The sequence below is a fragment of the Falco punctatus genome, assembly GCF_963210335.1.
Source record: "Falco punctatus genome assembly, chromosome: 4".
In the NCBI taxonomy this organism is placed as follows: domain Eukaryota; kingdom Metazoa; phylum Chordata; class Aves; order Falconiformes; family Falconidae; genus Falco; species Falco punctatus.
The window spans coordinates 92,852,184-92,878,104 of record NC_137583.1 but is presented as its reverse complement, the minus strand read 5'-3'; the positions used below and the strand labels follow the sequence as shown (position 1 = coordinate 92,878,104).

Sequence of the window (25,921 nt, the reverse complement as noted above, 5' to 3'; positions counted from 1 at the left end):
AGTGACAGTGAGCCTGAATCCCAAGCAAGCTGTGTTGCAAGTATCACAAGTGCTTACATGCCAGTGTCAGCATATGCCCTATACAAATTCAGCAGTCCCACAGGGGCCTTTGGGGTAAATTGAATTAAAATATTGAACCAGCCTTTTCCATGTGTGAGAACCAGTTATGAAAGAGCTCGTCTGAATGGATGCTAGGGCTGGGGCAGAAAACACTTTCACAGGGCTTTTGTAAGTAAAGAAATTGGGATTTGTGTCTAGCTTGTCATTTCATCAGTTGATTCTGGGCTTCCATGTTAGTTTTGCTTTTCAGATTGTTCTGGGAAGAGCAAAAGTGCAGTTTTAGCCTCTTCCTTCCCAGCAGCACTTGAAAGGCCAGCCCTTGTCCTTTGAATCCAATTTACAGGTTTCCCAGGTACTTGCTTTCCACACACCCCTGATGCTCACATCAGTGTAAGGCTAAATATTTACAAAGAGCTTTTTCTGGACTAGTTATCTCCTAAAACTTTAACAGTTTTGTTGTTGTTTTTATTTTATTTTATTTTACACAAGTTGTTCAACACTGGAAAGGGTAGAGAAGTATTACAAGTTTAAATTTGCTAAAGGTTGTTGCTTGGTTTTATTCACTTTTTTCCTTCTTTTTCTCCTCAACAGTTTTTTAATGAGAAAATTGATGGGGGTGGCTCTGTTTCCAGTTTTGTGTTTGAATTCTTGTGCATCTCTTCTTACGCATTTTTAGAAGTGTCAAGGACAGGAAAACATTGCAAATATAAATCCGTTCTCTTATAATTTGAAAAATGAGTAATGTTTACGTAGGAAAGAAACCACGGGATCATTTAGTGTTGGTTGAAGCTGAGGAATACCATATGAAATTGAACATTTTTGGTGTACTTTCAGAGCATCAGTTATGACTAGACCTATATAATTCCTAAGTCAAAACAACACCATGTTCAAAATCAGATTTTTTTTTTCCACCCACTTCAGTTTTAATCCATGAACCTGAATTTTTTAGGCAATTCTTCTGACAGCAGAACTTTTGTTGGCATTTTATGAGGTTTTCCATCCTTTCTGCTGGTCAATGGCAATTTTAGAGGCAGCTTTGCAAAGCAAATTTCCAAATATTGGGGAAAGTTACCTACTGTTCCTCCTTTTTTTTCGAATGAGTGAATCTGGCATAGATGTTCAGCTGGGTAGTTTGGGTTTACTCAGTTGCAGAGAGGGATGGAGGGGCTGACTATACCGTACTCTTACTGAGCTTTTTGCTGTTGTGAGCATGGCACTCATGAAGCCTGGTTTGTCCTGTGTCAGAGCTGAGGCTCTCTTTAGATTCTTTGTTGTCTAATAATAGCTGCTGTGTTTTCCTCAGTGGAGGTTCAGTCATGTACGTTGTCCATTTATTGTCATACAGTGTGTACAAACAATGTTTTAGAAAACTGTTTGACATTGTTTGAAATTGACTGGTAGTTTCATTGGTCTCTAGAGGTGGACAGACAGTTTGAATCAGCCTCATTTTCCTAAGCAACTGTTTAAAAGATATCAATTAGGGTAAAACAAATCATGTTTTTTGCTTTATTGCTATTCTTCCCTCAAAAGGCCTTTGATTATTCTGAAAATCCACTGTTTAGTCACAATTGCTGTCTCAAGAGTAAATCATCAAACAAGAATGTTTATTATGGATCCTTTTAGATGCCGTTAATTCCATACAAGACTATTGCTCTACTGTTAAGGTTAAGGATTTTTGAGGGATGAATGAAGTCTGCTGGAAAGCATCAGCGTTTTCATACCCCAAACTACTAAGTCTTCCTATTCTGGTCAGAAACCAGCATTTTCTCCTGACAGTACCACTACAGTCAGAAACCCAGTTCATGTTAACTCATGGTTACAAAAATGCCTTGGTAGGCTGAAAGCCATGTGATAATGATGTGTGTTTTCCCCCACTTGCTATTCCAGGTTCAAAATGCATTTTTAAGTTTTTAAAACTCAAGTTTTAACTTTTCTTAAGTTCTTTTCTTGGCATCTTCAGAATAATTCTTCACTTGTAGTGATTCATATCAGTTTTGCTGCGTTTAACCAGTGCTTAACTAAACCATTTTATGCTCACTGAGGTAACTAGTGGCTTAACTATGGTGTAGTGTGTTCTGCTTTGCCACAAATGTAGATGAGAGATTTTCAGTGTTCACGTTGAGTTGGAGGGGTTTATTGTGTAAAACAAATACAGACAGACTCTGCGTAACTTGAGCTCTAGCTTGGTTTGTGTGTTTTACACTGGGACAGAATTTGTAAACATAATTCCAGCTGTTCATCCAAACCTTACTGAAAAACCTTAAGACCATGGATCCTGTTCAGATCTCCCATTGCCACCTCTGACTTGAGTGGTGTATGAGTTGGCGTGCTTGCCATGTGGTGTGGCAGGGGAGGTTGGAATGATGACTGCTGGTAGCATAAATTGGACAAAACTGGGAAAAGGCAAGCTGGATATGCCTTCAAAAGTTTTGGTCTTTTAGATGAAGATTAAAATGACCTTTGATAATTCAGTAACTTGTACAACCTTCTTATTCACTGTCATGCTTAACACTTTTTTTTTTAAACCATTGGCTGTCCTCATACACATCCCTTCACTTTCCCTTACTTTTCCTCTGATAGTACTGTGCTGTTGTCATTTGGCACAGATTTTGTGAAGCTTTCCCTCTTCATTAGTGGACAGAAGGTCCTTAGAAGCTTTTTAGCTAGAGTGCACCTCTCAGTATCCATGTTGTGGTCATCTAAGTGCTGTGTCATCTGTGGAAGTGGATGGCAAAATGAAACTATTGTGGACAGCTTCAGTATCTGTCCCATTTTGCATTATTGATGTAGTTGTGCAATCTTATTGACATAATGCAGAAATAGGCCTCAGGAAGGTCAGGCAAAGCAAATGGCTGAGATGCTGCTAGTGACATTTCAACTAGTCATGGTGGTGCTGAAACAGCACAAGAGAGGAAAATACGAAGGAAAGGGAAGGATAGGCAGAAACAAGATAGTAGATAGTGCTGGTGCCAAGACTTCAAGCTAATCCATATTTATTGTGCCTATTTAGCAGCGTTTGAGGAATGAAAATTTACCAAGAAAAATATGGAAACACTTATCTGCAAAAGGATGATTTGGGAGCTAATACTTCCTTCAGTCAGAGCCTGAGGCAGGAGGGTATTTGGGTATTGCAGTAGTGAGTACAGCTGAAGTGTTCTGTGCCTCTATAGCAGCAAAACAAAGCTAATTGGTCTGCAGGTATCTGCAACCCCATGACACTCCTGCATGGCATGTGAAGTCCTGCAGTGCATGCAGGGAATGGAAATGGGAGACATATGCCCTTGTAAACATGATAATAATATGCATAAGTTTATTTTAATAAATGATCTTTACAAGTTTCCTGTTGTTCTTTGTTGCATCTTTTTCTCATTATCACTATTCAAAGACATTTTTAGTGCTGCTTCCCTTTCTGACCTTGGGTTATTTCAAACAGATGCTTTTGAAGTGTTTTGTTTGTGTACCATTGAGCGTGTGCGGGAAATCTCAGGCAATTATATTTTTTCTTCTTACATGAACAGCCATGGACGAGAAGTGTTTCCTACGATTTAACATTTTGTCAGCTGCACACAACTTTCTTTTCACAATTTTCAGTGCAAACTTTGCATTGCTTCATTCCTACCTGCTAATCTCTTTCATTGTACAATGAACAAACCATCAGTCTCAAAAGTTTCTTTTCTCCCAAGAGGTGATATCCCAATCATGCTCTCCAAATTTGGATAATTGTACTTTTGACCTATCAGGTTGCTGAATATGTATTTCATGGTATCTCGAGGTTTTTCCGTAACATTTGCAGTTGGTAATTTGTACCAGCTGGAGCAGCCATTCTCACTCCTTTTTTATGGCTCAATAAAGAAGTGAGTTATTGCAATTAAAACAAGGATGTAAGATTCCACCAAGCAAAAGTATGTGATATATTCTTAGGATGGACCTCATGGGATGCTTGCGTAGCCTTTTCGATTTCATCTCTAAATAGGACATGTAATCTTGGAGAAATAAACATGCTTCAGAAATTTGCTTTTACCTGAACTTACTTTCACCATCAGTGTTGCAGTGGCCAGACTGTGGTTTTGGAGTAAGTCCAGTTCCTGTGCATATTAGCACCCAGGTTTGAAAGGCTGGTAGTGGTTTGCCACAGTACACCCAGATCTGTTAGCTAGGATGGAATTAAAGTAGACAAGGAAGCAGTCTGCAGTGCAAAGTCCAAACTACCAGAGTGTCAATAGAGGCCACTTCATGGAGAACTATTCTGAATCATTTGCACTCCAAAATAACGTGACTGGGACCCTATGGGACCCTATCTGAACTAGTTTTTTTTACAATTTGTGCTTGGCAACCTCTAGCTTTCATTTTGCAATGGCCTCTTCTTGCCTTTTCTCTACAAAGACACTACGGTTCTGCTGATGGTTCCTAGGTTGTTAAAAATTTATGGCATGGCAAATACCTAGCTCAACACCTTCTTCATGTGCAGCTAGAAGTTGGCAACAGCCTTGGTTTTACAGCCTTTAGCAGAAGACAAAGGAATATTTACTACTGACTTTGGGAATGCTTCCCTCAAAATAAAGATAATTAAGGGTAGCAAGAATAGGCTTATTTTGTAGAAGTATAGACTGGCCAACTTGCAGCTGCCAAGAGGGAAATAATTTCGCAGTTTAATGCAAACTTTGTGGTCTTTTGGAGAACAACAGCTTGTTTTCAATGGTAGATTGTATATTGAGAAAAGACATATTAAGTGTATGAGCTAACAAATGTATGTGCTGGTATTACCAGAGAAGTGTGGTGAACTCCTGAACTTTTAGAGTTATTTCTTCAGGCTACAAAAAGTGCATAGCAGAGCTTTAATATGGTGATAAGTGAAATTTTACCACTGACTCAGCTCATTTTTCTGATTTTTAGACCAGCAAATCAGCGCATAAGTAATGTCAGTCAATTAGCTCTGTAATATTCCTAGTAAGTATGTTGTCCTGACGGGAAATCAGAGGCAGAAAAGTGAGGATCCAGATCTTAAATGTGTCTAAAAGCCTCAGTGCCTGGGTATCAGATCTAGCAAGGAAAGGTATAAGCCTTTAAATATAAAGGAAATGGTTGAAGTGTTTAACCAGAAATCTGAGTATTCGCTATTTATGCCAATTTAGAATAAAACAAAATCTGAAATGTTTTTTTCAATAGGTTACCTCTGATCACAGCAAAAATTGAAGCTAGCAGCTGTGTAAAATGGATCATTAAGGAGAAAATGCTTTACAACTCCGGATTTATATACAGCACAAAATCTTTGGCTAACATCAGTTTGCCTGTCTCTGGTGGGGTCAGTGATAATGACTTCAAGAGCGTGCAGCTGCCTTGGGGATCTAGAGAAACATGGGGGTCCATTAGAGTAAGCACAAGTTTGAGGTCCTATGGGAATCTGCCATTGGTCCGTGCCTGTCTGTTGGCATAGCTGGTGGGATATAAGCGAGATGTAGTCTTCATCTGGGAAGTGCTGGTGGCTGAGGGGGGTCTGAAAGGAAACAGCTTGGGAAACACTTCTCCTGCCTTTGCTTACTGCACTTTTCTGAAGGCCAGGTGGGGACGTGCTCCTGCCTGAACTTCACATTGCATGTGGACTGTGATCTGCACTTGCCTGACTGCCCTGTGGGTTCCTAAAAGCAGCTCTGGAACATAACTGATTTTAGGAACTGGAAAGAATGAGACAGTTGCAGACTTTCTGTCCCTCGATATTTTAATGGTAGCAGATGGGGGACACGACTATGGCTACAATGAAATATTTTGAAATTATCTGCTGAACTTCTCCCTGATCTCTGCAGTGAGCATTAAGTAAAGAGTAAACATGGAGCTCTGACATTCAGAACTGCACAAAGCAATCTGCTAGCATAATTTGGAATAATGACCTTGTTCAAGGACCCAGAAATGTGATAATTGTGGTTTCAAAGGAAAAATGTTCCCTCTGTATAAAACAAAAGGGAATGCATCAGTGAATGCATCAACACTAAATTGATAGCATGTGTTAGTTGCCTCAAATGCAAATTTAGATGGTTCATTTCAGGTACCTATTTTTAAAGATGCAAAATAAAAATTTTGTTAGATTTGTGGCTGACATAACTGAGATAATTTTTTATAAAAGGCACCAGTGACTTGGAAAGACTTAATTCCTGAAGGCTTCATTTGCTGTCTTTGGTTCTCATTTTCAACAAATTCAGTGATTCTACAGTTTCCCCAAAAAAACTCATTCACAGTAGCATTGCAAAAAGAAGGAGTCTGCCAAAAGGAAAGCTTACTTTGGGAAACACCAGTTAGAAGATGGCTAGTTATGAAAACAGAACCTTTCTTTCTCTCCCACACTGGAAGTTTACCCTTGTTCAGCTCTCAGTTTATTCAGTGGAAAGAGTCATCTCACCTCATCTCAGCTGTCTGAAACCACAATGGCTGCCTAACCTTGTCTTTTAGCTCATTTTTGTCATTAGTGGGGGAAGGAAGGCACACCAAAAAGGCAACACACCCTTTCCTGAGGAAATATATAACAGGCATCTTTGAAGGTGGTTCATCCTGGCTATCCATCTCCAGTGATTTCCATGAGCATCTGTGTGCCACCTCTATAAAAGGTTAGTGCTAGGTGAGGTGGTTGACTTGAATGAAAAAAGACCCATGGCCAAGACTTCTAAAGAGCTCATCACCAAAGACTCTGACATCAAAATTTTACCCACATTAAGGCTTTTTATTCCTTACGTTTTCTGATTCAGTTCCCAAAGTCAGAACCCAAGAATGGGGAAGGTGCTTGCACATGAGAGGACAGCACACTCTTTAGAAGTCTGCAGTAGCAGGACATGGAGAGAAGGGAAATTCAAAGGATTTGGTGCTGAGGAGTCGCTGGCTGTTGTTAAATTGAAAATCATCCAGTAAGCTAAAGTTTACTAACTTTGGGGGCACAGGACTTCCCTTTCTGTAATAAGCATGGAGGAATTTATGGCTGTGAAGTGAAAAGGTAAACTATATATGATTTCACTTATAGTTGGCTAATGTGGTCAAAGGCTTATTTGACTGAAGGTGAGTTGAAACAAGCTGCTTGCCATCCTGCCAAGGCCACTGAACTTACCATTGTTGCATTTTCATGTTTCTAAATAATACAAAACCAATCAATTACTTCTATATCTTTAAAATTATTATTTCTTTTTTATTTAAAGAAGCCTATTTCAGGAAACATGAGGAAGGCAAAATAATTATTTGGGAAATTGCTTGTAGTTTCTTTTGGTGAAAAATGTCAGTGTAGCAATGCTCTGTGTTTCAGTGACTGCTCCTTGCGAAGACATGGTTTTGCTTCCTCTGGATGTTGTCACTTGCATTTTTCTATATCAAGCAGTGACAGAAGATAACTATCCAGCCTCATACAAATCCATTGGGTCACAGGCTGCCAGTTACTCTAGTTTCAGTTGTGTTTTGAGGATTTTCAGTTGTGTGAGGATTACTGCTGGAGCTGGCTTTCTAGGTTGTATCTTTTCCTCAGTGGCTCACACATGCTCTATATGTAGAGCCTTAGACTGAGATGTGGCAGACTGCGGAATGAATCATACCTGCAGACTGTTGTGAAAAGCCATGGTGAGCTCCTGGATTACTTTCTGTGGGCGCCGTACCCCTCCCATCAACCCACTGTTTGAGTGGAGCATCAAAGGCTGTGCTGTGCAGACTGTGGAGGCATCTGTCCACCCAGCTGACTGAAACTGCTGCACACACGCATTATGCCACATAACCCCATGCAGTCTGCTCTGGGTACTTTTGGGCAGTGTTAAGTATCATGTGCATTTGCTTTGCAGTTTTTCTACACCCTAGCAGGCAGGCAGATACTGTCATGGGGCATCTGACGGGCCTTCTACATGCTCACTGCTTAGCTGGTCTGCAAATGCTCTCTAAACCCTGGTATGTCCCTGGAATATCAGATTTATTGAGCTTGTACATTATAGTGAGATAGCAGATGCACATCTATTTCTGTGTAGCAATTCTTGAATAGAAATATAGTTCACTGTGCAGTGAATGTCTGTTTCTCAAACTTTCATAATTTCCTACCAGTAATTGCGGTGGTTTTCCAGAGAAGGGTAAGGAATATATTGTAGATCAGAAGGCGGAGTTTTGTCGTTCAGTTCAGCAGATGTTTGTCTTCCCAGCCTGTAGGAGCAACCCTTGGTCTTTTTCTGTGTGTAAACTGAAGCTGGCATTTATGCAATCAGGATACTTCTGATTATTATTTTGTTCATTTCTAAAGCTTGTGGTTGATTTTAGTTATTTAGTTTGGTTTTTTTAAAAGCTATTTGAGGTGGCTATCAAAAGAATGTTATCAGGAATGAGTTGTCTTTGAAATCGCTCTCTTGGGTTTTCATTACATAAGGGTAACTTGACTAACAAAAGCCACATAAACACAGACTGATGGCAGAAGGCGCCTCTTATTCATGCCCCCAGAATCAGAGTGACAAGGATTTACTGAGGCTGAAAATGTTCCTCACTAGTGTCTAATTGTGACGGCATTCAGTGTGCCAGTTTTATCTCGTGAACCTCTGTGATAAACAGGCCTGTGAATAGAATGTCCATTCTGAAGATACTGCTGACAATATTTTGGGGGAAATTTTGTTTATCTAAACATTAAGCATGGCAATATTATTAGAAATGGTTTCTTATGTGGATGTAGCAGCTTGCATTTTTATTCTATATGCAATTGCAACACCTTTTACAAGTACACTCACTTCCATTGAAAGTCGGTGACATTTGAGACTGAAGGAAGTGGCTGAACAGCACAAAGTTACTTCGCAAGAAGAGAGAGGCTGTAAGAGCAGATCTGATTTCTTACAGAATGTGTTACAGGATGCTTTATGTTTAGAGGGAACCCCCAGACTTTGCTAATGGAGTGCAGTGTCAGCATTGCACTGGATACAATAGGTTATTGTCTGTTTAAGGAAATTTCAACTTAAATTTGAAAAGATGATTCCAAAGATTTGGAAACTTGAGGAATAGCAAGAACAGATTCTCTTCTGGGATATGAAACCAACATTCAGGATATGAAACCTGATGGGTTTTTGCTACATACACCCATTTTTGTCAGGCATCCGGAAAATTTCTCTATGCAAAACTTTCTTGCACCAGATGTACATCAGTAAAACTCCCACAAAGGAGTTGAGAAGGGGTATTCTCACGTATAGCTGTAGCTGTGGAACGATTTAGTGTTATGAAAAGGGTTTCTCTACTTGTGTGTGTGAACTACATACATCTTTGAAAGGAAGTAAGAATGACACATCTTTTCTGGGGTTATTGCGGCAGGAAGCCAGTAACTCATTTTAGCTACCTGTGTCACTATTAGCGAGGGTGGGAGAAGTTCTAATTTGCTCACATTTCTTAAAGTTTTTCAGGACATTTTCATATTTTGCAGAAAGATAAATCAAAAGCTTTTGTGTTTGTTTTTTTTTCTTTGGTGTGTTGTGGACCACATCCACCTTCTGCTGCTCCTTCTCAGATGGGAGACAGGAAACCCTGAATGATTTTTTCCAACCTCTATCTGTAGCAAATTTTTGTACACCCAACCCAGGCTAATAATCCACTCACAGGGATTTTCTGTTCTAGCATACAAGTCCTTTCTTCCACCAACCTGTTCTTTAGGACTGACCCATCAAACTTTATTCCCTCGGTCTATCACCTGAGCTCTGGGATGTCCAGTTTCAGTATATGTCAGAGAGGACCAAGCAGCAGTCGCTTCAGCCCAGAGTTCCCCTCTCTGCTGGGGGCCTTTGCTAGGTGGGCAGGGCTCAGTTTTGATAAGGAATTCCACCGCAGGCTTTCTTAATGCAACTTTTATCAGAGTTAGCAGAAGCTTGTGAATAGCTTTTGATCTCAAAGAATTAGTGTTAATTGATGAAGGAACATTGTCTCAAGAGAGTACTTCACCAGCTCTAGCAGTGCTGTGTTCAATAGTTTGCTCTCTTCTCCCAGCTGTAATAAAAAATCTCTCTGCTTTCTACAAACCTCACCTGTCAGGTAGTAGGCTATCGCAGTTGAAACAACACATTAGTCAGGTTTAGCTGTCAATATCAAACTGTTTAGCCGTTAATATCAGGAATAAAACAGGGACAAATATTCCCTCCTTGGTAATCTGTAATGATACCAGAATTTTTGATATTTCTTTTTATTATTATTTTTAATGTGTAAAGTGGTTTTTTCCTCAGCCAGCCCAATGGTATGAGAATGATTTCTCAGAGCAAAAGATTGAGTTGTACTGTTGAAAACGTGTGGTGAATCACAGCCATAAAGCTTTGAAAATAGATGCAGAGACTAGCCAAGCAGCTTTGCAGACTTCACACCGGTTGAAGGAACTTGCCCCAAGTATTCAGACAATACATGTGTTTTGCATGTTAATTGAAGCTGACTGGTATCCAGACTGCAGGGGTGTTAATCTTCTCTGAAGTGATATGTAATGCTATTTAAAAAAAAAAAAAAATCAACAGCATAAAAGCAAGCCCTCTAGCTAAGGAGATAAATATTTGTACACAGATACTGTTTTATTTATAACAGAGAAGAGAATGCTTGGAGCGGTTACTCAGAAATTTTACATTTCAAGAACACGCTGAAAACAGCTTTGCTTTTCCCTGTTATTCAGTTGGATGCAGAGCGGCTTTGGGTCTTTGAGCTGTGCATCTTTGAGGGACAGGGTTCAGTTGCTCAGTTTCTAGTCATTTGCTTTCTAACTCCCCGAATCCTATGATTGCTAGTTCCTCAGGGAGAAACGCTAAAGAGCGGGAGCAGGGCTGCAGAGCGGCGTACTCATCGGATAACCTCTCGCCTTCACTGGGGACCCAGCCTGCCTGCTTTACACAACCATATTGCTCTGCTGAATTCGATGGGATTATCTGTAGATACTCTCAGGGTATTTTGTGATGGATGCATATGGATATTTTCTTGGAAGGGCAGTGTGGTAGGCTGTGTTCTGGAATTGGCCCTTTTCCAAGACTTTACACCTACTTGAGCTCCCTCTGTGATCAGAGGAAGTTAAAATACATAGCATTGCTCAGGACTAGGATTTTCCTTGGGCAGTTAAGAGATTCATCCCGAGGACTAAAATGTGAAATAAGTGAACAGAACAAAGGCTCTCAGACTTTTCCCATAATACTTGGCACATATTCACAAAGAATTTACAGGCTGGAGGAACAGTTTCCTTAGAAATCTCATTAAGAAAGGCATTAACTGTATCTTAATATAATTAAACAACTAGATTTAGAGCTAATATTGTGTGACCAACCAGTTCTTTGTAATTGCTGTGCTGATGACCGTAATCTGAGAAACTTTTGGCTGACCTACAGCATGGCTTGTTTGTGGCATGTGCCATGGTCTTAAGACAGCTTAATATTAGAAATGGTTAACACCTACCTTCTGGCCTGGGATCTCCTTCTGCAGAGGAATTGGCTGCTTCTCCTATAACTAGTGCCATGGGCTTCAGTGGAACTAGGTCTGGTTGATCTTTGCAGATTTTCAGTTCTAAATTTGAAAGGAAAAGGGGTGGGGGTGGGGGGGTTGGGAGGAGAAACAATAGGTTTTGATCAGTCTATAATGAACTTTTTAAAACAGAAGGGAACAAAACATGCTTTGGTTGAAAAAAGTGTTTTGTTCATACAAATAGACAGTTACAGTAAAAGCAAAGGAAGTTATGAACCGGGTTCCTTAAATTGATTATGATAATTACATCAGTATGTTTCTTTTAGTCAGTAGCCTGGCAGACTCAGCATTTTCCTGTGAAACAGTGCAAGTGACTGAACCCTACTCACTTGCTGCACTGACTAGTCTGTGGGGTAAAGAAAGGACATCAGCATCTTGCCCTCTGCCTCCGTTGCTTTTATTCAAGCTCCTAAAAATAAAACATGTTAGAAGTTCGTGGTGATGTTTTTATTTCAGTCAGAATGGCTTGGTAAATTTGATTGAACGCCGGAATTATTTCAGCCACCCTGAAACAGACTTTTTGAGCTAATAAATTTGCCTGGATGCCCTTCAGTGGGACAGCCCGGCCTTAACTTTATCATCACATTTAGGACTAGTTAAAAAAAAAATGGAGATACATGAAGTGCAAAGACAAACTATCACTGGGCTCCTGTTTAGTAAAGGTAACTGACAGCAGCTGCTGTGACTCGATGAATCAGAAATAGTTATACATAATAGATGGTAAGACAAAGACAATATAATTTTTTTTCACACGAGAGCGGCGGATCGTGTGACAAGGTTTTATTATAACAACTGTACTTCTGTTTTTCCAAATGATTGATGTACTCAGTACTCTGCATAATCTTCTTTGATGATGAATGTTGGTGCCATGAAGCAACTGTTACTCACTGTGCTATTATTGAACATGAATTTTGAATGACTTGTGGCATAGAGCTGCCGGCTATCTAAATCAATGAAACAAAAGTCAGGAAGAACCAAAGATAATGTTCCTTCTGTGGTATTGACTCCTGTGGCTTGTGTACAAACAGTGTTTCTGGTAACTAGTTAAGGGGTCACATCCCTGGACTCCCCATACATGAGATGAAGGAAGGAGGAGGCATGTGAACCAACACTTACTGTTTGGACATGAGAGTTGTTTGTGCGTTTTTTTCCTCTTCCTTCTTGCATTGGCAAGGAAAGCTGGGAGTGGGTTGGAGGGATCAGTGTTTTGGCTCTAGGGAGGAGGTGAGTTTGTGTTCCATGTGTGCTGCCTGAGGCTGGAATCAACATAAAAGGTGGGGGCACACCTTTTCTAGCTCTGCTTATCAAACACAATGTGTTGCTGCTCGCACCTGGTGGTGCAGTTGCATGGAAGAGGGATATGGAAGCACCAAGCCATGTTTCTTCTTCCATGGGGCTGAGGTTGCTCCATGGATTCCCTCAGCTGGGTCCCAGAATTGGTTGAATGTTTTCCACCTAGCTTACAGAGATGAAAAGAACTGTGTTCAGTGTATTTGTACACCCACTGACCCTCTCATCTCCATTCTGACATCAGGAATGAGGTGTTGAACAATACTTTTGGGCTTTTGACTGCCGACAAGCAGATGAATCAATCCTCCTGGAGATGAAGGGTCTGCTTCTTGCACAAGTTTCTTTGTAAAGCTAAATATGTAGCTTTGTAGTATGTAAAGCTAAATACGTAAAGTTGTAAATATGTCAGCAGTACCACTGTCAGTAGGAGTGTTTTTTACGTGACCTAGCCAGAGGAACAATTAATATTTTTTTATAATTTTTGTTCTCCACAGCCTTGCTGTTTATGTGGGGAAAGGGGGGAAAGGGAACCCAGCTGGGAAGAGATGTTGGTGCAGTGCACATGGGCAGATGAACTGCTCCTCAGCTCTGCCATGAAATACAGCCCCATGGAGACCTGATTTCTCTTGATATCACTGCTGCCCCAGGGGCATTGTGATACCACGGGAATACAGATACTCACTTTATTTTAAGAACTTCATGCACAAGTCTACTGTAAGAGGCTGGGTTCCCACTGAGGTTAACAAAGCAGGAGCAGGCACATATGTTGGGCTGTAGCTCTGAATTACATTGTGGGAAAGGTTATATTTCTTCATGGACTATAGAAATAGCTAAGGAAGAGTATTCTCCTAAATTGAAGACAAATTTTAGATGACATGACTGCTTCTCCATTTTTGCATCTTGAACTGGACAAATGAACAACTTGTGATTACTGCTACACTGTTAAATGTGCATTTGAATATTTATTTAACTGCTGTTTAACAAGGATGAAGACATTCTTAAAAATGTTTAACTTGTCAAGTATTTATCCCATTGTCTGTTTAAAGGAATTACAATTTTCTTCTTCTATATGTAAGCAGTATAATCTTGTATTGTTTAAAATACTTAGATTTTACTCTTCACTTTTACATTTTCTTCTCTTTCTTCCATTTTATGTTTTTCTAATTTGCCACAGAAAGTAGAGTAAAGGAGAGGAAAAGACAAGAAAATTGCAGAAATATATTGTCTTTGACATAGGAGATATTTTCTGCATAAATTTTTGTTTTCAGAAGGTCTATTTATGCCCCAAATAATAATAATAACCTGATAAAAAAACTTCCATGAATTCTGTTTAATATAGATGGAGTAGTCTAAGGGTGACCTCTTGACCTAATGAAAATTGTAACCTTGTAGAGTATTTCTGCAATATTTTTAAATATACTCTTAATAGAATTTTGCATTTACGTACAACAGTCATCATAACTGGCTGACATTTTTCAAAAGGTACTACTCAAGAAGTTACTTCCTTTCTTACGGCTGGAATGAAAATGCCCTCTCTTAGTTTCTGTGTTAAATTTCAATTGATTTCTCTTTTAACTTATTTCGGTATCAGTAGGGAACGGGCATAACTCACTGAATTATTTGAGCCTAAATATGACGTTTGTCTGGAATCATTGTGACTGATCTTTGAAAAGCGATTTTTTTCTTGATTTCTTGTATATGGCTTGAAGAACCTTGTAGGCTTCCAAAATTTTTCACCTGCCAATCATGTATGCTAGGTCTCATGTTGGATCCGGTTTTGAACTGATGCCTACTCTCAAACCTATTTCTTTTTTTTTACTAATCAGATTTCTGTTTTCCTTTTCTCTAGATTGCGGTCCTTGGTAAAGCAGTTAGAAAGAGGGGAAGCTTCTGTTGTAGACCTAAAGAAGAATTTGGAATATGCTGCGACTGTTCTTGAGTCAGTATACATTGATGAAACTAGGTGAGTTAAGTACAGATGTCAGCACTCTTATATGTAGTACCGATGACACAAAATTGTAATTTACACATCATTTGGGAAGGCTGTTTTAGCCAATATTTATTACTCACAGACAATCATTAAATCATATGTTTTTAATCATTAAAATTTTGTATTCTGCATAGCGCAGATCTTCAATCCTTAGTCTAAAAGCTTCTTTAAATTTCCTGGAGCAGGGGAGGAGATCAAAAGCAATCATGAATTTAATATATATTCTCTTGGAGAAATGTTTTCATAATAATTATGTCCCACTTTTTCTGAAAGTTCCTAAATTCCTGCTCCTGCATTACTTTTAAATAGTGTTAAATCTTTTACTTGTATCAAGTCCTTGAAACGAAAAAAAATTTGTTACTCCAGCTCATGATAGAACTAGAGTGGTAAAACATTGCAGAGGAGTTCCCCTCTCTGTTCTGTGCCATTTCCCCAGTGCTAAATGCACTTGTGGAGTCACCTCAGATGACCAGAATGGGAAAGGAGAAGACTGTACGACACTAACTGGGTAGTTAGACATGACCATAAATGAGCTCTGAAGGGCAGAAAGGTCAGAAATATTGACAAGCTGAAGGTGAAAAGTCAGTGGGTGATTGTGTAGTTGTGCTTCAGAAGGCTGATACTTCTGGCTTGTTGGCCTACCAGTGAGTTTCATAATCCGATATTTAATTATGTGAAAGAACAGACAATCTGTTGAAGACTTTAACAGTTGTGTTCCATTAGGGCTGACAAACCAAAGACTTTTAACAACTGCTTAAATTAGAATATATGTGAGTTTCTTTTTAGTTAACAGTGTTGCAGTACTCTTCAAGGGACTCTGCTTACTCGTTTTTTTCCTCCCCCTTCTAGGCGTTTACTGGACACAGAAGATGAGCTCAGTGACATTCAGTCCGACTCTGTGCCCTCGGAGGTCCGGGACTGGTTGGCTTCTACCTTCACACGGCAGATGGGGATGATGCTCAAAAGGACAGAGGAAAAACCCCGGTTCAGGAGTATTGTCCATGCAGTACAAGCTGGAATATTTGTGGAAAGGTAAAGGAGCATGTAATTACTTTGTTCTAGTAGCTGCCGAGGCACCACAAATTGTGCCTGTAGTATGTGATGACACAAAGACAGGAGGTGGAGGAGAATACCTTAGGCCAGAAGACCTCAAATAACTAGGAGATGACTTTATTGAAGACTATTATGCGTCTAATTATGTTTCTACACAGAGCTGGATAGCACCTTGAAACCTGGGATTAAGCAACAGCTTGAACTGGTCTGTTCTTGCCATAATACAGATGTAATAGCACAGCTGGAATAATTTTGACAGAGAATATGCACCTCTGCATAGCCCAAGGTCAGAAGTGACAGCTTTTAAAATTCAGTCCATCCAGACCAAGCCCTCCCTTGCCTCTGTTGGCCTCTGTGGTCTAGTACTCCTCATGAAGTACTACTAAGAAACAGAAGAAAATCCTGTATCATGGTGTTACTGGAATGAACTATAGAGCAAGAGTGACGTGAAAAGCCTGGAGCTCAGGGAGGATTTCAAAAGACCCATGGATTCCTCTCAGCCTTCTCTGTTGTGATTTGCATTAGAACCTACTGCTAAAACTCATTTTACTTTCTGAACCCTTTAAAACGTGTAGTCATTTCAATTCGTACTCACTTCCAATCTTACCTTTTCTTCTCAAGTGACCACTCTTCACTGGCATTCTTCCTTCAGGCTGGAAGGAGGGCTGGCACATGTGAAGCTGTCAGAAGACTTTAGGCAGCGGCAAAAATGGCAGGTGCCAGGTCTGTGCAGCAAAACTCAAGGCAGGAATGGAAAAGCAGAGCACCTTTTGCTGTTCATCAGAATGGCAGTGAGAGCCTACAAGCCCTCTGTGCTGGGCACAGCAGTGGACCACAGCCCTCAGAGACACACGGAAATCTCCACCGGCATGTCTATAGCCTGTGTAGTTATCTGTGTACCAAAGTTACCGTACATGTGTTAAGAGTGGCAGCAAACTGTTATGAGGTGGAACCTGTCATTTCTCCTTACAACAGGTTTCTCCTGTATTTGACAGGGTATTTGTGAATGAACCCTCCCTCTCAGTGGGGGCCTTGCTTCAACAAGGAGGTAAATGAGCTGTAGAGCTGGCTGCAGGGGGCTGTTTTCCAGCTGATCTGGATCATGTGGCCCAAAGGAGGAAGCGTTTAGATATGATACGGCACCAGAGGAGGGTGGTGGCTCTCCTGAGCTCAGGGAGAGGGTCACTGCTTAAACTGTCACTTAGGAGAAGGCTATGGGTCTCCTTGCTGGATTGAAGAGGGGGTAAGAAATTCTGTAATTTGGGGAGTGGGTGAATGTAATTATCCAAAAGGGGGTGCCTTTTTTCTGGTCTGAGCGCAGAGCGTGGCAAATCAAAAAGGAACTGAAGGAGGACTTGACACAGGATCATTTCAGATGGGAAAAGAGAGCTTTCCATCATCTTCTTTTAGTCCTACGTTGCCTAAGTGGAATTAAGAGCGACCTGTGGAAAGGCATTTTAGCTATGGCAGTGTTTCTGCCTTCACCAAGCCTGCTAAACACAGTGTGGCCTGAAAACAAGTTTAAAGTCTGGTACATACTTCAGTGCTTTTTTTAGTGTGGTTGCAGATGTTGATATTGCCTTATTCTTTCTCTCTATCCCTCAAACACACATACACAGCGGACAAAATATTTTCTACCTATCTTAAAAAAATGCAGAAAAAGTAACAGCTGTACCGAACTGGAGTTGATTCATTGCAGACAACAAATGATTTCTGAAGCATGTTCAGAATTGGCTTGCATGTGGACCAGCAAGGATTAAGGGAGCTGAAAGAGCAGTATGGTCATCTGCAGTGGAAAATGGGGAGCATCTTGTTTATTTGAGTGTAACCTTTCCCTCTGATGAAGACCTGATATTGGCATGTTCTCTGTGATGTCTTGCCAGGAAACCAAGCCATGAGATACTGGGCATTGTGTAGTCTCAAGTTAGGCTATACAATAAGAATATTTTAGAGCATATTGTGCAGGTTAGGAATAAGAAGGAAGAAAAAAAAAAACCACATTCTGTTTAGGGTTTCCTGGGCTAAATAAGGTCTCCTGTAATGGTCTGTTTCTTTATGATTTTTGTTTGTTTTAATTTGTTTATTTATCCATTGCCTTACCTGTTTTATTTTGCTAGAATGTACAGACGGACTTCAAATATGGTCGGTTTGAGCTACCCACCAGCTGTAATCGGCGTGCTAAAGGTAATCCAAATAAAAAGGTGTTGGGGGTGTTGCTATACAAAGCATCAAGACAACACTGTGATATTTGACTTGGTAAGGGGGTCTTAGCACTTGCCCTTTCCTTCCTTCTGACATTTAGTTTAGTTCACATACATTAATCATTACTGGCCTAAGGGAATATCCTTTGAATAAAGGAAAGAATAGAGTTCAAGGCTGTGGCCATTTTCAGGTTGTGAAGGTTACAGCTCTGTTCTAGATTATAGTGATTAAACTGGGGACTTAGTAACATGCTGGAATCAATCACAACCTCCCACAGGGAAGAAAGAAAATACAGATGGAGAGAGGTGGAGAAGGAAAAGGATCAGTTGCTGTGAGAGAAGGGAGTTTCTTGTATTGCTTGGCTTCAGGTTTTCAAAGCGACAAAACCAGTTCAGGAATAATGACCCTTTTATGAGTTTTGAGGTTTCAGAGGAAAACGAATTAGAAGTAGTTGGGGGGTGAGGGCAGGGGGTGTGGAGGTGGGAAGGAAGATTCAATCCATGGGACAATTGCAAGGTTCTTGACTTAGGCAGGAATTATGAAGACCACAAATACAAGTTAGCGACCAACTGCCTACACAGCAGCTTTGCAGATGACGTGTTGCATGTGGTTCAGCCATGCCATGCAATGGTGAGAAAGTGATATGGTGGGGCAATACACACGGACATTATGTGTAAAGCTCACGAAACAATCCTACTGCTCTACTCCACACTGGGAAGACCTACAGGTAGGATACTGAATCATTTATTTATATATATTTTTTTTGATAGTACATGAAAAGATGTGGAGGAACTGCAGAAGGTCCATTGAATGCAAGAAGAATGATCAAACATGCTTTTCACGTACAGAATGAAAGCATCCATCCAGACCTTCTTTCGAGTGCAGGTTGACAAGCGTTAGCTTCACTCCTGCAAATTAGATCTTTGTTCGTTTAGAACTAAACCCCATAGCAAGCTCATGAGAGGACTTCCTTATAATGGTACCTCTTCTCCTGGGTAACAATACTCTTCTCAGTGGTAACAATACAAATCCAAAACCCATTAGCTACTCTCAGCTGACTTAAGCCTACAGAATCCCTCTCCTCTTTCAATGTTTTCAAATGATTACATGTCATCAAGAGAACTGATCATATCAGTAAGTTAAGACACGTGAATAAGCACGAAGTCATTGACTAATTTTGCCCAGAGTGAAATAATGCTCGCTTGGCCACTGTGTACTCTAGGATGTATTTTTTTTTCCAAAACTCTGGAGAATATGTCTTTGCCTGGATAGCCTTGGGTTTGGTAGTGGATGTGATTGAAATGGGAGTTACTTGTTTTGAAGAACTCTTCTGTCTTTGAAATACTACTTCATCTGAAATTTCTCAGTCGCATCTCCTGAATGGAAAATGGTCCATTTTGTGGCTTACTTCAGTCCAGTAAAGCCACATGAGAAAACTTGACAACTCGCCAACTGCTTGGTGTGCTCTGTAAAACAAGCTTATGGTTTAAGCATGCCAAAGGGTGTAGGAGTGTACCATACACATCTCTTCAGCTGTTCTGGATTGCCATAACCAGCTTCCCCCTTAATGCCCTGTTAATAAGGACAAGGATTGAGATGACATGGAGTCAAAACTAGCTTATTTTTGAGCTATGTGCTCTTCTTTTTGCTGCCGTGGCTGACAGGACATGTGCACTGAGTAACCCAAAGCTGTGGAATCAGCTTGGCAAAAGGAAGTTGGTTTTAATAAAACAACTAAATACTGCATCTTCTGCAAAAAATGCAGATGGAATGGTAGCGGTGCAAGTCCTAGGTATATAATCTCTCTTGCTTTTTCAGTGGATGAGGAGTTAGGCAGTTTTTTAGTTTGATTGCCCAGCAGTTATGTCTCTCTCTGTCTCTCTTGGATACTGGTTTTTCTAGTGCAGTAGCCTAATTGCCTTTCTGCATCCCGTGGGTGTGATGATGCAAGACCTGTTGCCACAAAAGGGGTGATGGGCCTTGTGTCTCCTTGGAGTGGTGGCTATGCATACCATGCATCTAAACATGTTTGAAGAAGTTGGTATGTTAATTTACCCAGTAATTTGTGGTGATCTGCTGTTGAGCAGTGTAGCTCTACAGGCAGAACTTGACATTAGCTAAGCTGCTGTAGTAGTTCCCTGCTTTGGAAGTGAATTTTTCAGCCTTTTCCGATGTCTGTGCTGTCATGGCAATATTTTCTGGGCTAGCTAATATAGAGGTAATGAACGCAGAACCTGTAGTTACTTGCGGTGACTGTAGTATAGACTTTGTGTCTGTGGCTAGAAAAATGCCAGGCCTGCCAGTAACGCTGAGCAGAATAACATGTATCCCTGCATCTGCTCATTGGCTTAGAAACCCAATCAAGTGTTGGAGCTTAAGGTCAGAGAGAAAGGCAGGAAATGGAGTATTTAGGAAGAAGTGGTGTTTCCCTTCATGTTTAGGTTCCCCCAAGCAGTGGGGCAATGACCAAGTAATAAGGCCACAGGGCTGAGCAGGAAGACACCTTGGATCTCATTGCAGTGACACCCTAGTGTGTATATGTCTATGCATTAGAGCAGCTTTTGACTACAGGGCTTTTTGAGGCTACAGGGCCAGTGACCTGGAGACATGTGTAGCACAGAAAATTTCCCATCCCTTGCTTCTGCTGCTCTCCTTAGGGAGAAGAAACAGTTTTTCTCCCCCATCACAAGACATCCATAAAGTTCTGCCTCTCTAGATCTCTTCCCAATAGAGGGGTCACTTCTGTGTTAGGTTTGTGGTTTTTTGAAGGTCGTAAAATCCACTGATTTTCAAAGCGTAACTGGTGTTGCTGCAAGCCTCTGAGCAGTTTGTGACACTTTCATGATTCTGTTAAGAGGCTTTTTTCCCCTGGTTGTTCAGGGTATAATGCTGCTGTCATTACTGTCAATAGCAAAACTTGTGTTGACTTGACAAAAGCAGGGATTTCTCCCTTGGTATAATCTAAATGGCTGTGCTGTGAAACTTGCCATCTATGTTAACTGTTACTGTGTACGAAAGAACAGTTCTGATGTACTGTTGTGCAGTTTTACAATTTGGCAAATGTTATCTGCTGCAAGAACACAACATAAACTCCAGGAGAAATATATCAAGCAACAACCCTCCTGTATTTCTACAAGCTAAGATTGCCTTTACAGTGAATGAAATTTCAGCATAGTGAAGACATTCTTTTCAAGGCCAGAGGACACAAAGTATTCTATGCATGCCAGTGTTAAATTAATTTGCTTTATTGACTGAGATAGCTGATTACAAAATAGAAACACTCGAACCCCAGGAAAATAGTTAAAGTTTATTCAAGTACTGAAAAATTATTTAGTTGTTTATTTTATTACATATTACTTAAATATTAAAAATTAATGACATTATTATTTAATTATTTAAAATGGATGCTCTGGGCATTCTTTTTCTTGCCCATTTTCTAAGTTTGTTCAAGAGCTTTAAAACATGTTTTCTTGGTGGAAATTTTTCCTCTCATTGATTCTCCTCTCCAACACCTACTGAAAGTGTTGAAAAGCTGCAGTTTATGGTTGCCCTTCTGTGACTTGGGCCACATATCATCTCCAGAGAAGCTGGACCCTGCCTTCAGTGTGTGGGCTTCACACGGTTTGTAATACCAACTGCTGAGCAAGCAATTTACTGGAATAGGTGAAAGGGGAGCTAAATCTTCAGCATCCTTGATAGTCACTCCCTATCAGGCTCTCTGTGGACCATACTGCCATAAGAGGCATACTCAGCTCTTGTGTAATCAACATGGTGCTAGTAGCAAGGCTGTCAGGATCAGCCTGTGGTGGAGAGAACCGGTACCAAAAGACACTGATCTCATGCAGAATGTCAAAAACCTGTAGCTGTGCTGCCATATGGGTGACTGACCACACCTCGCGGTTAAAGGTCACTGTCCTTTGCGTTTGACTTGAAGTTAGGTCCTTTCGTGGAACATGAGCACGGCAGCAAACAGCAAAGGTGGATTGGGCTTTAAGAACTTGGTAGATCATTGTAATTTAACGGTTTTGTTCTTGCTAAAACCAGGCGGCTGGACTGTAATCTTTAACAGTATTCAACACTGGTCTAGCCAATCTCCATTTCTTGTCTTGAGAGCAGTTGTGCTTGTGTGTGTGTGCAACGTAGTCATCTTTCTTGGTCAAAGTGCCACAAGGAGCTGGGAGGTAACCTGCAACAAGAGCTTGAAAGTGGAGAGAAATGTCAGTGTACAGATGTCAATGTGTAATCTGTGGTTTAAGGATCGGAGAAATCCCTCTGGGAAATTCCTCAAAGTTGTCAGCAAGCAAGAGAGATGGAGAGCTGGCCCTGTGCCAGATGCAGCTGTCTGGTTGATGTGTATTTCATTCTTGTAGCCTTAAGTCCTTCTGCACCTTTCTTCTTTGTTGCTAGGAAGAGGAAAAGTTCATAGGATTTCAGGAAGATCCAGTTCTGAGATGGAGGAGCTTTACCTTGCTAGATAATGAGTGCTGTCAGCTCTCATGGCCTTTCCTAAAAGTTTAGATTTGAACTCAGCCTTCTGCAAGAAGGTTTATACCTTATACTTTAGCTTATCAAGGAGCTGGGAAGTGAACTTTCCCTCCTTGCTCTCTTGACTGACCACCCTGCAGCATGAATATCTAATTTACAGATGATTGGAACTTTCCCAACTGTAATTAGATATTTCCTCTTCTGTTATCAAGGTTGTTTTTTCTATCATTGTTAACACTTAACGTAACATTACTGTGATTTTCTCCTGCTCTGTAGTTTTCTGAAAGCCCCACTGCACTCGCTTATCTTTAAAAAACCAAAAAAAAAAAAAAACCCCAAAAAAGGAAAATTAGCATTGTGCTGTCTTTGGGCAATGTAAGCTGCAATCATCACAGTTCAGGATTAATCTTAAAATCAAAAGGAACTAAGTTGCTTTTTGGGTTTAGCAAGACCATTCTCCTAAGCAGTTATTTTGGTTGATTGAACAGGAAATGGTAAAAATATGACCATAGGTGCCTATATATTTTTTTTTTAATGGCAAAAAACATATCACTTTATTGTGTTTGAAGCATGAGCAAAGCCTTGGAGTGCTTTGCACCACAATATAAAGTCATTAGAACTCTATAGCAACAGCAAAAGCCAAAGGCTTTGATATAATTCAAAAGCATATCTTTTTTATTCCTGTTTCCTTCCAAGTGAATTATTTTTTTTCATAGACATAGCACATGGGTAGGGGACAAAGGAGGGTGAAATCAGCCCAAATAGGACCACCCCAATGTTTCAGCTACTAAAGCAAACCAAGATTCTCATCGTTGTGGATTCAGACTTTGCCAGTAAATTCTGATGTGGAGAATTGCCACCTTTAGAAGAAACAAACAGCATACATGTTCATAGTGGAAGCTTCTTAAGTACAAGTCATACAATGCTGATGAGTAAATTAAGACTCTGCAATGGTTAAATGGGATTGGAGAAGTTAAAAAAAAAAAAAAAAAGCTCTATGCTTACATCACCACTCTAATTCTCAGTTTGTAGATGTAAATTGTTAGCAATTGAGTATTAATTAAATGTCTTTTCTACCCACTCTTGCAGAATGTAGACAAGTGGTCCTTTGATGTATTTGCACTAAATGATGCCAGTGGGGATCACGCACTGAAATTCATTTTCTATGAACTTCTCACACGCTATGATCTGATCAACCGTTTCAAGGTCAGTAGTTAAAAGAAGAGTCTCTTCTTCTGTCTTGGATTTTGTTCAACTTCCCTCTCTTCCTGCTTTGTTCCATTCAAAATGCAATTTTAGCCCTTTTGAAAGGCTTTGTGGACACTGTGCTTTCCCCAGTAAACAAGACCAACTGTTATTGAAATGGTCCTTTGAACTGCAATGGGACACCATGAAGTAGACTTCCAAACAGGCTTTGTTACGAAAACTATGGGAAATCTTACATTTGATTCACACATACTTTGTGGGAATGGTGGTGTCATTCTCCTGAGATTCACAGGACTCTCAAGCATGCAGGCAAAAAAGAAGAGCTTGACTTCAGATTCAAATTGATGAAAAGAAGCGTGGCCAATGAGTTGAAGGAGGCAATTTTTCCCCTGTTCTCTGCTCTGGTGAGACCCCAGCTGGAGTACTACATCCAGCTCTGGAGTCCTCAGCACAATGAAGGCGTGGATGTGTGGGAGCAGGTCCAGAGGAGGGCCACCAAAATGATCAGGGCATGGATGTGAAAAGAGTCTGAGAGGGTTGGGCTTGTTCAGTGTGGAGGAAAAAAGACTCCAGGGAGACCTTGCTGTGGCCTTTCAGTCCTTCAAGGGGGTCTGTAAAGAAAGATGGAGAGAAACTTTTGCCTGTTGCACTAGGACAAGGGGTAAATGGTTTTAAAGTAAAGGAGGGTAGACTTGGGCTAGTTATAAGGAAGACAATTTTGATGATGAGGGTGCTGAAGCACTGGCACAGGTTGCGCAGAGGTGGTAGGTGCCCCATCCCTGGAAGCGTTCAAGGTCAGACTGGACAGGGCTCCAGGCAGCCTGAGCTAGTTGAAGATTCCTTGCTTATTGCTGGATGGTTGGACTAGATGAACTTTCAAGGTGCCTCCCAACCCAAACTATGAAACTATTCTCTAATTCCGTAATCATGACAGAGGTTTGCAGATGCAAATGCCATGTATGTTTTCCTCCAACTTTGAGCAAGCTTAAATTTGGACAGCAGAAACACTGCTCTCAGATCTTGAACGTTCTCCCCACCCAGATCCTCTGCTGTCCCTTTTGCTATTGACACATGCACTCCCCAGGGTCCCCACTGACTTTGGTTGGCAAGGGTTTGCAGATCTCTGGCTGCTGTACTTCTTGAGGACCTGCCTGTGCCCAATGATAAATGTTTGAAGAAGGTCACTGGTCAGAACTGCATCCTCCCCTGCTGCTCCTCTAGCTATGGACATCTGAACGTTTAGGGTATTTGCCATTTGAGTAGATGAAACTGGAGAACCCATGTTGCCAGTTCCCTCTGTTGAGCCTGCATAGTCTTCTGTCTAGAAATCCCCTGAACTGCATTTTCTCACATGTGTGCAGTTCTACTCTTGGAGTCAGAAAAGCACGGCAATCCCATAGGATGAGCAGGCTGGATTTTACTGTGAAGGTCTGATAAGTGATACTCCTTCTGGAAGAGTATCCCAGACTTCCTATATGATGTGTTTTGTTAGAAAATCTTGACTGTGAATGCTAAAGCAGAGATCTATTCCAGTGGGTTGTGAGGGGAACAGACAGATGCTTGTGGCCTAATTAGAAATATTTCTCCAGGGGCAATCAATCAAGTGCGCTCTGTTACTTTTCGTACTGCATGTGTCTTCCAGACAGCATTTGGTAGTATACTTGCGTGTATTTATGTGTGGGAATGATTCATCCATATTGTAATTAGGGATGGGAAAGCCAGTTTCAGGAAATAACCTGGATTCACTCCCTCTGTTGAGTGCCTGTTTCAGATGCGTTAGTGTATTATTTATTTGTGAAGTACAAACTGCTCTTTGGGACCTCTTATTAAAATGCTCCCCTCTGAATGCTAGCAGTTACAGGTGATTATTTAGTTTGTAATTCTGTGCTGTTTTCCTCAGATCCCCATTTCTGCCCTGGTGTCCTTTGTGGAAGCTCTGGAGGTTGGCTACAGCAAACACAAAAACCCTTATCACAACCTAATGCACGCCGCAGATGTGACACAGACGGTCCATTACCTCCTTTTCAAGACAGGCGTAGTGGTAAGTCTAGGACTTGGCATCGTGAATGTATAAAGAGATTACAACAGTTTTTACTCAATAAGGAGATTATGATTATCCACAGTAGAATCCGTTTGCACTATAGACAAACTTAATTTCATATGACTCTGCTCATGAAA

General features: G+C 40.7%; 1 protein-coding gene and 1 long non-coding RNA gene across 12 annotated transcripts in view; one reads left to right on the top strand and one right to left on the bottom strand.

The window, feature by feature from the left end:
• LOC308062232 overlaps positions 1 to 14,648 on the bottom strand; it is a 38,996-nt gene extending 24,348 nt beyond the window's left edge. The window contains exon 1 of the long non-coding RNA XR_013927517.1: positions 11,452 to 14,648. This is a non-coding gene — a long non-coding RNA (uncharacterized lncRNA). The remainder of the gene's footprint in view (positions 1 to 11,451) is intronic.
• PDE1C (phosphodiesterase 1C) overlaps positions 1 to 25,921 on the top strand; it is a 376,897-nt gene that overhangs the window by 272,647 nt on the left and 78,329 nt on the right. For all 11 annotated transcript variants that reach the window (XM_080383283.1, XM_080383284.1, XM_080383281.1 and 8 more), the window contains 5 exons: positions 14,657 to 14,770; positions 15,647 to 15,829; positions 17,968 to 18,034; positions 23,627 to 23,743; positions 25,644 to 25,784. In XM_080383283.1, coding sequence (XP_080239409.1) covers positions 15,744 to 15,829; positions 17,968 to 18,034; positions 23,627 to 23,743; positions 25,644 to 25,784 — 411 coding nt within the window. In that variant the 5' untranslated portion in view covers positions 14,657 to 14,770; positions 15,647 to 15,743. The remainder of the gene's footprint in view (positions 1 to 14,656; positions 14,771 to 15,646; positions 15,830 to 17,967; positions 18,035 to 23,626; positions 23,744 to 25,643; positions 25,785 to 25,921) is intronic.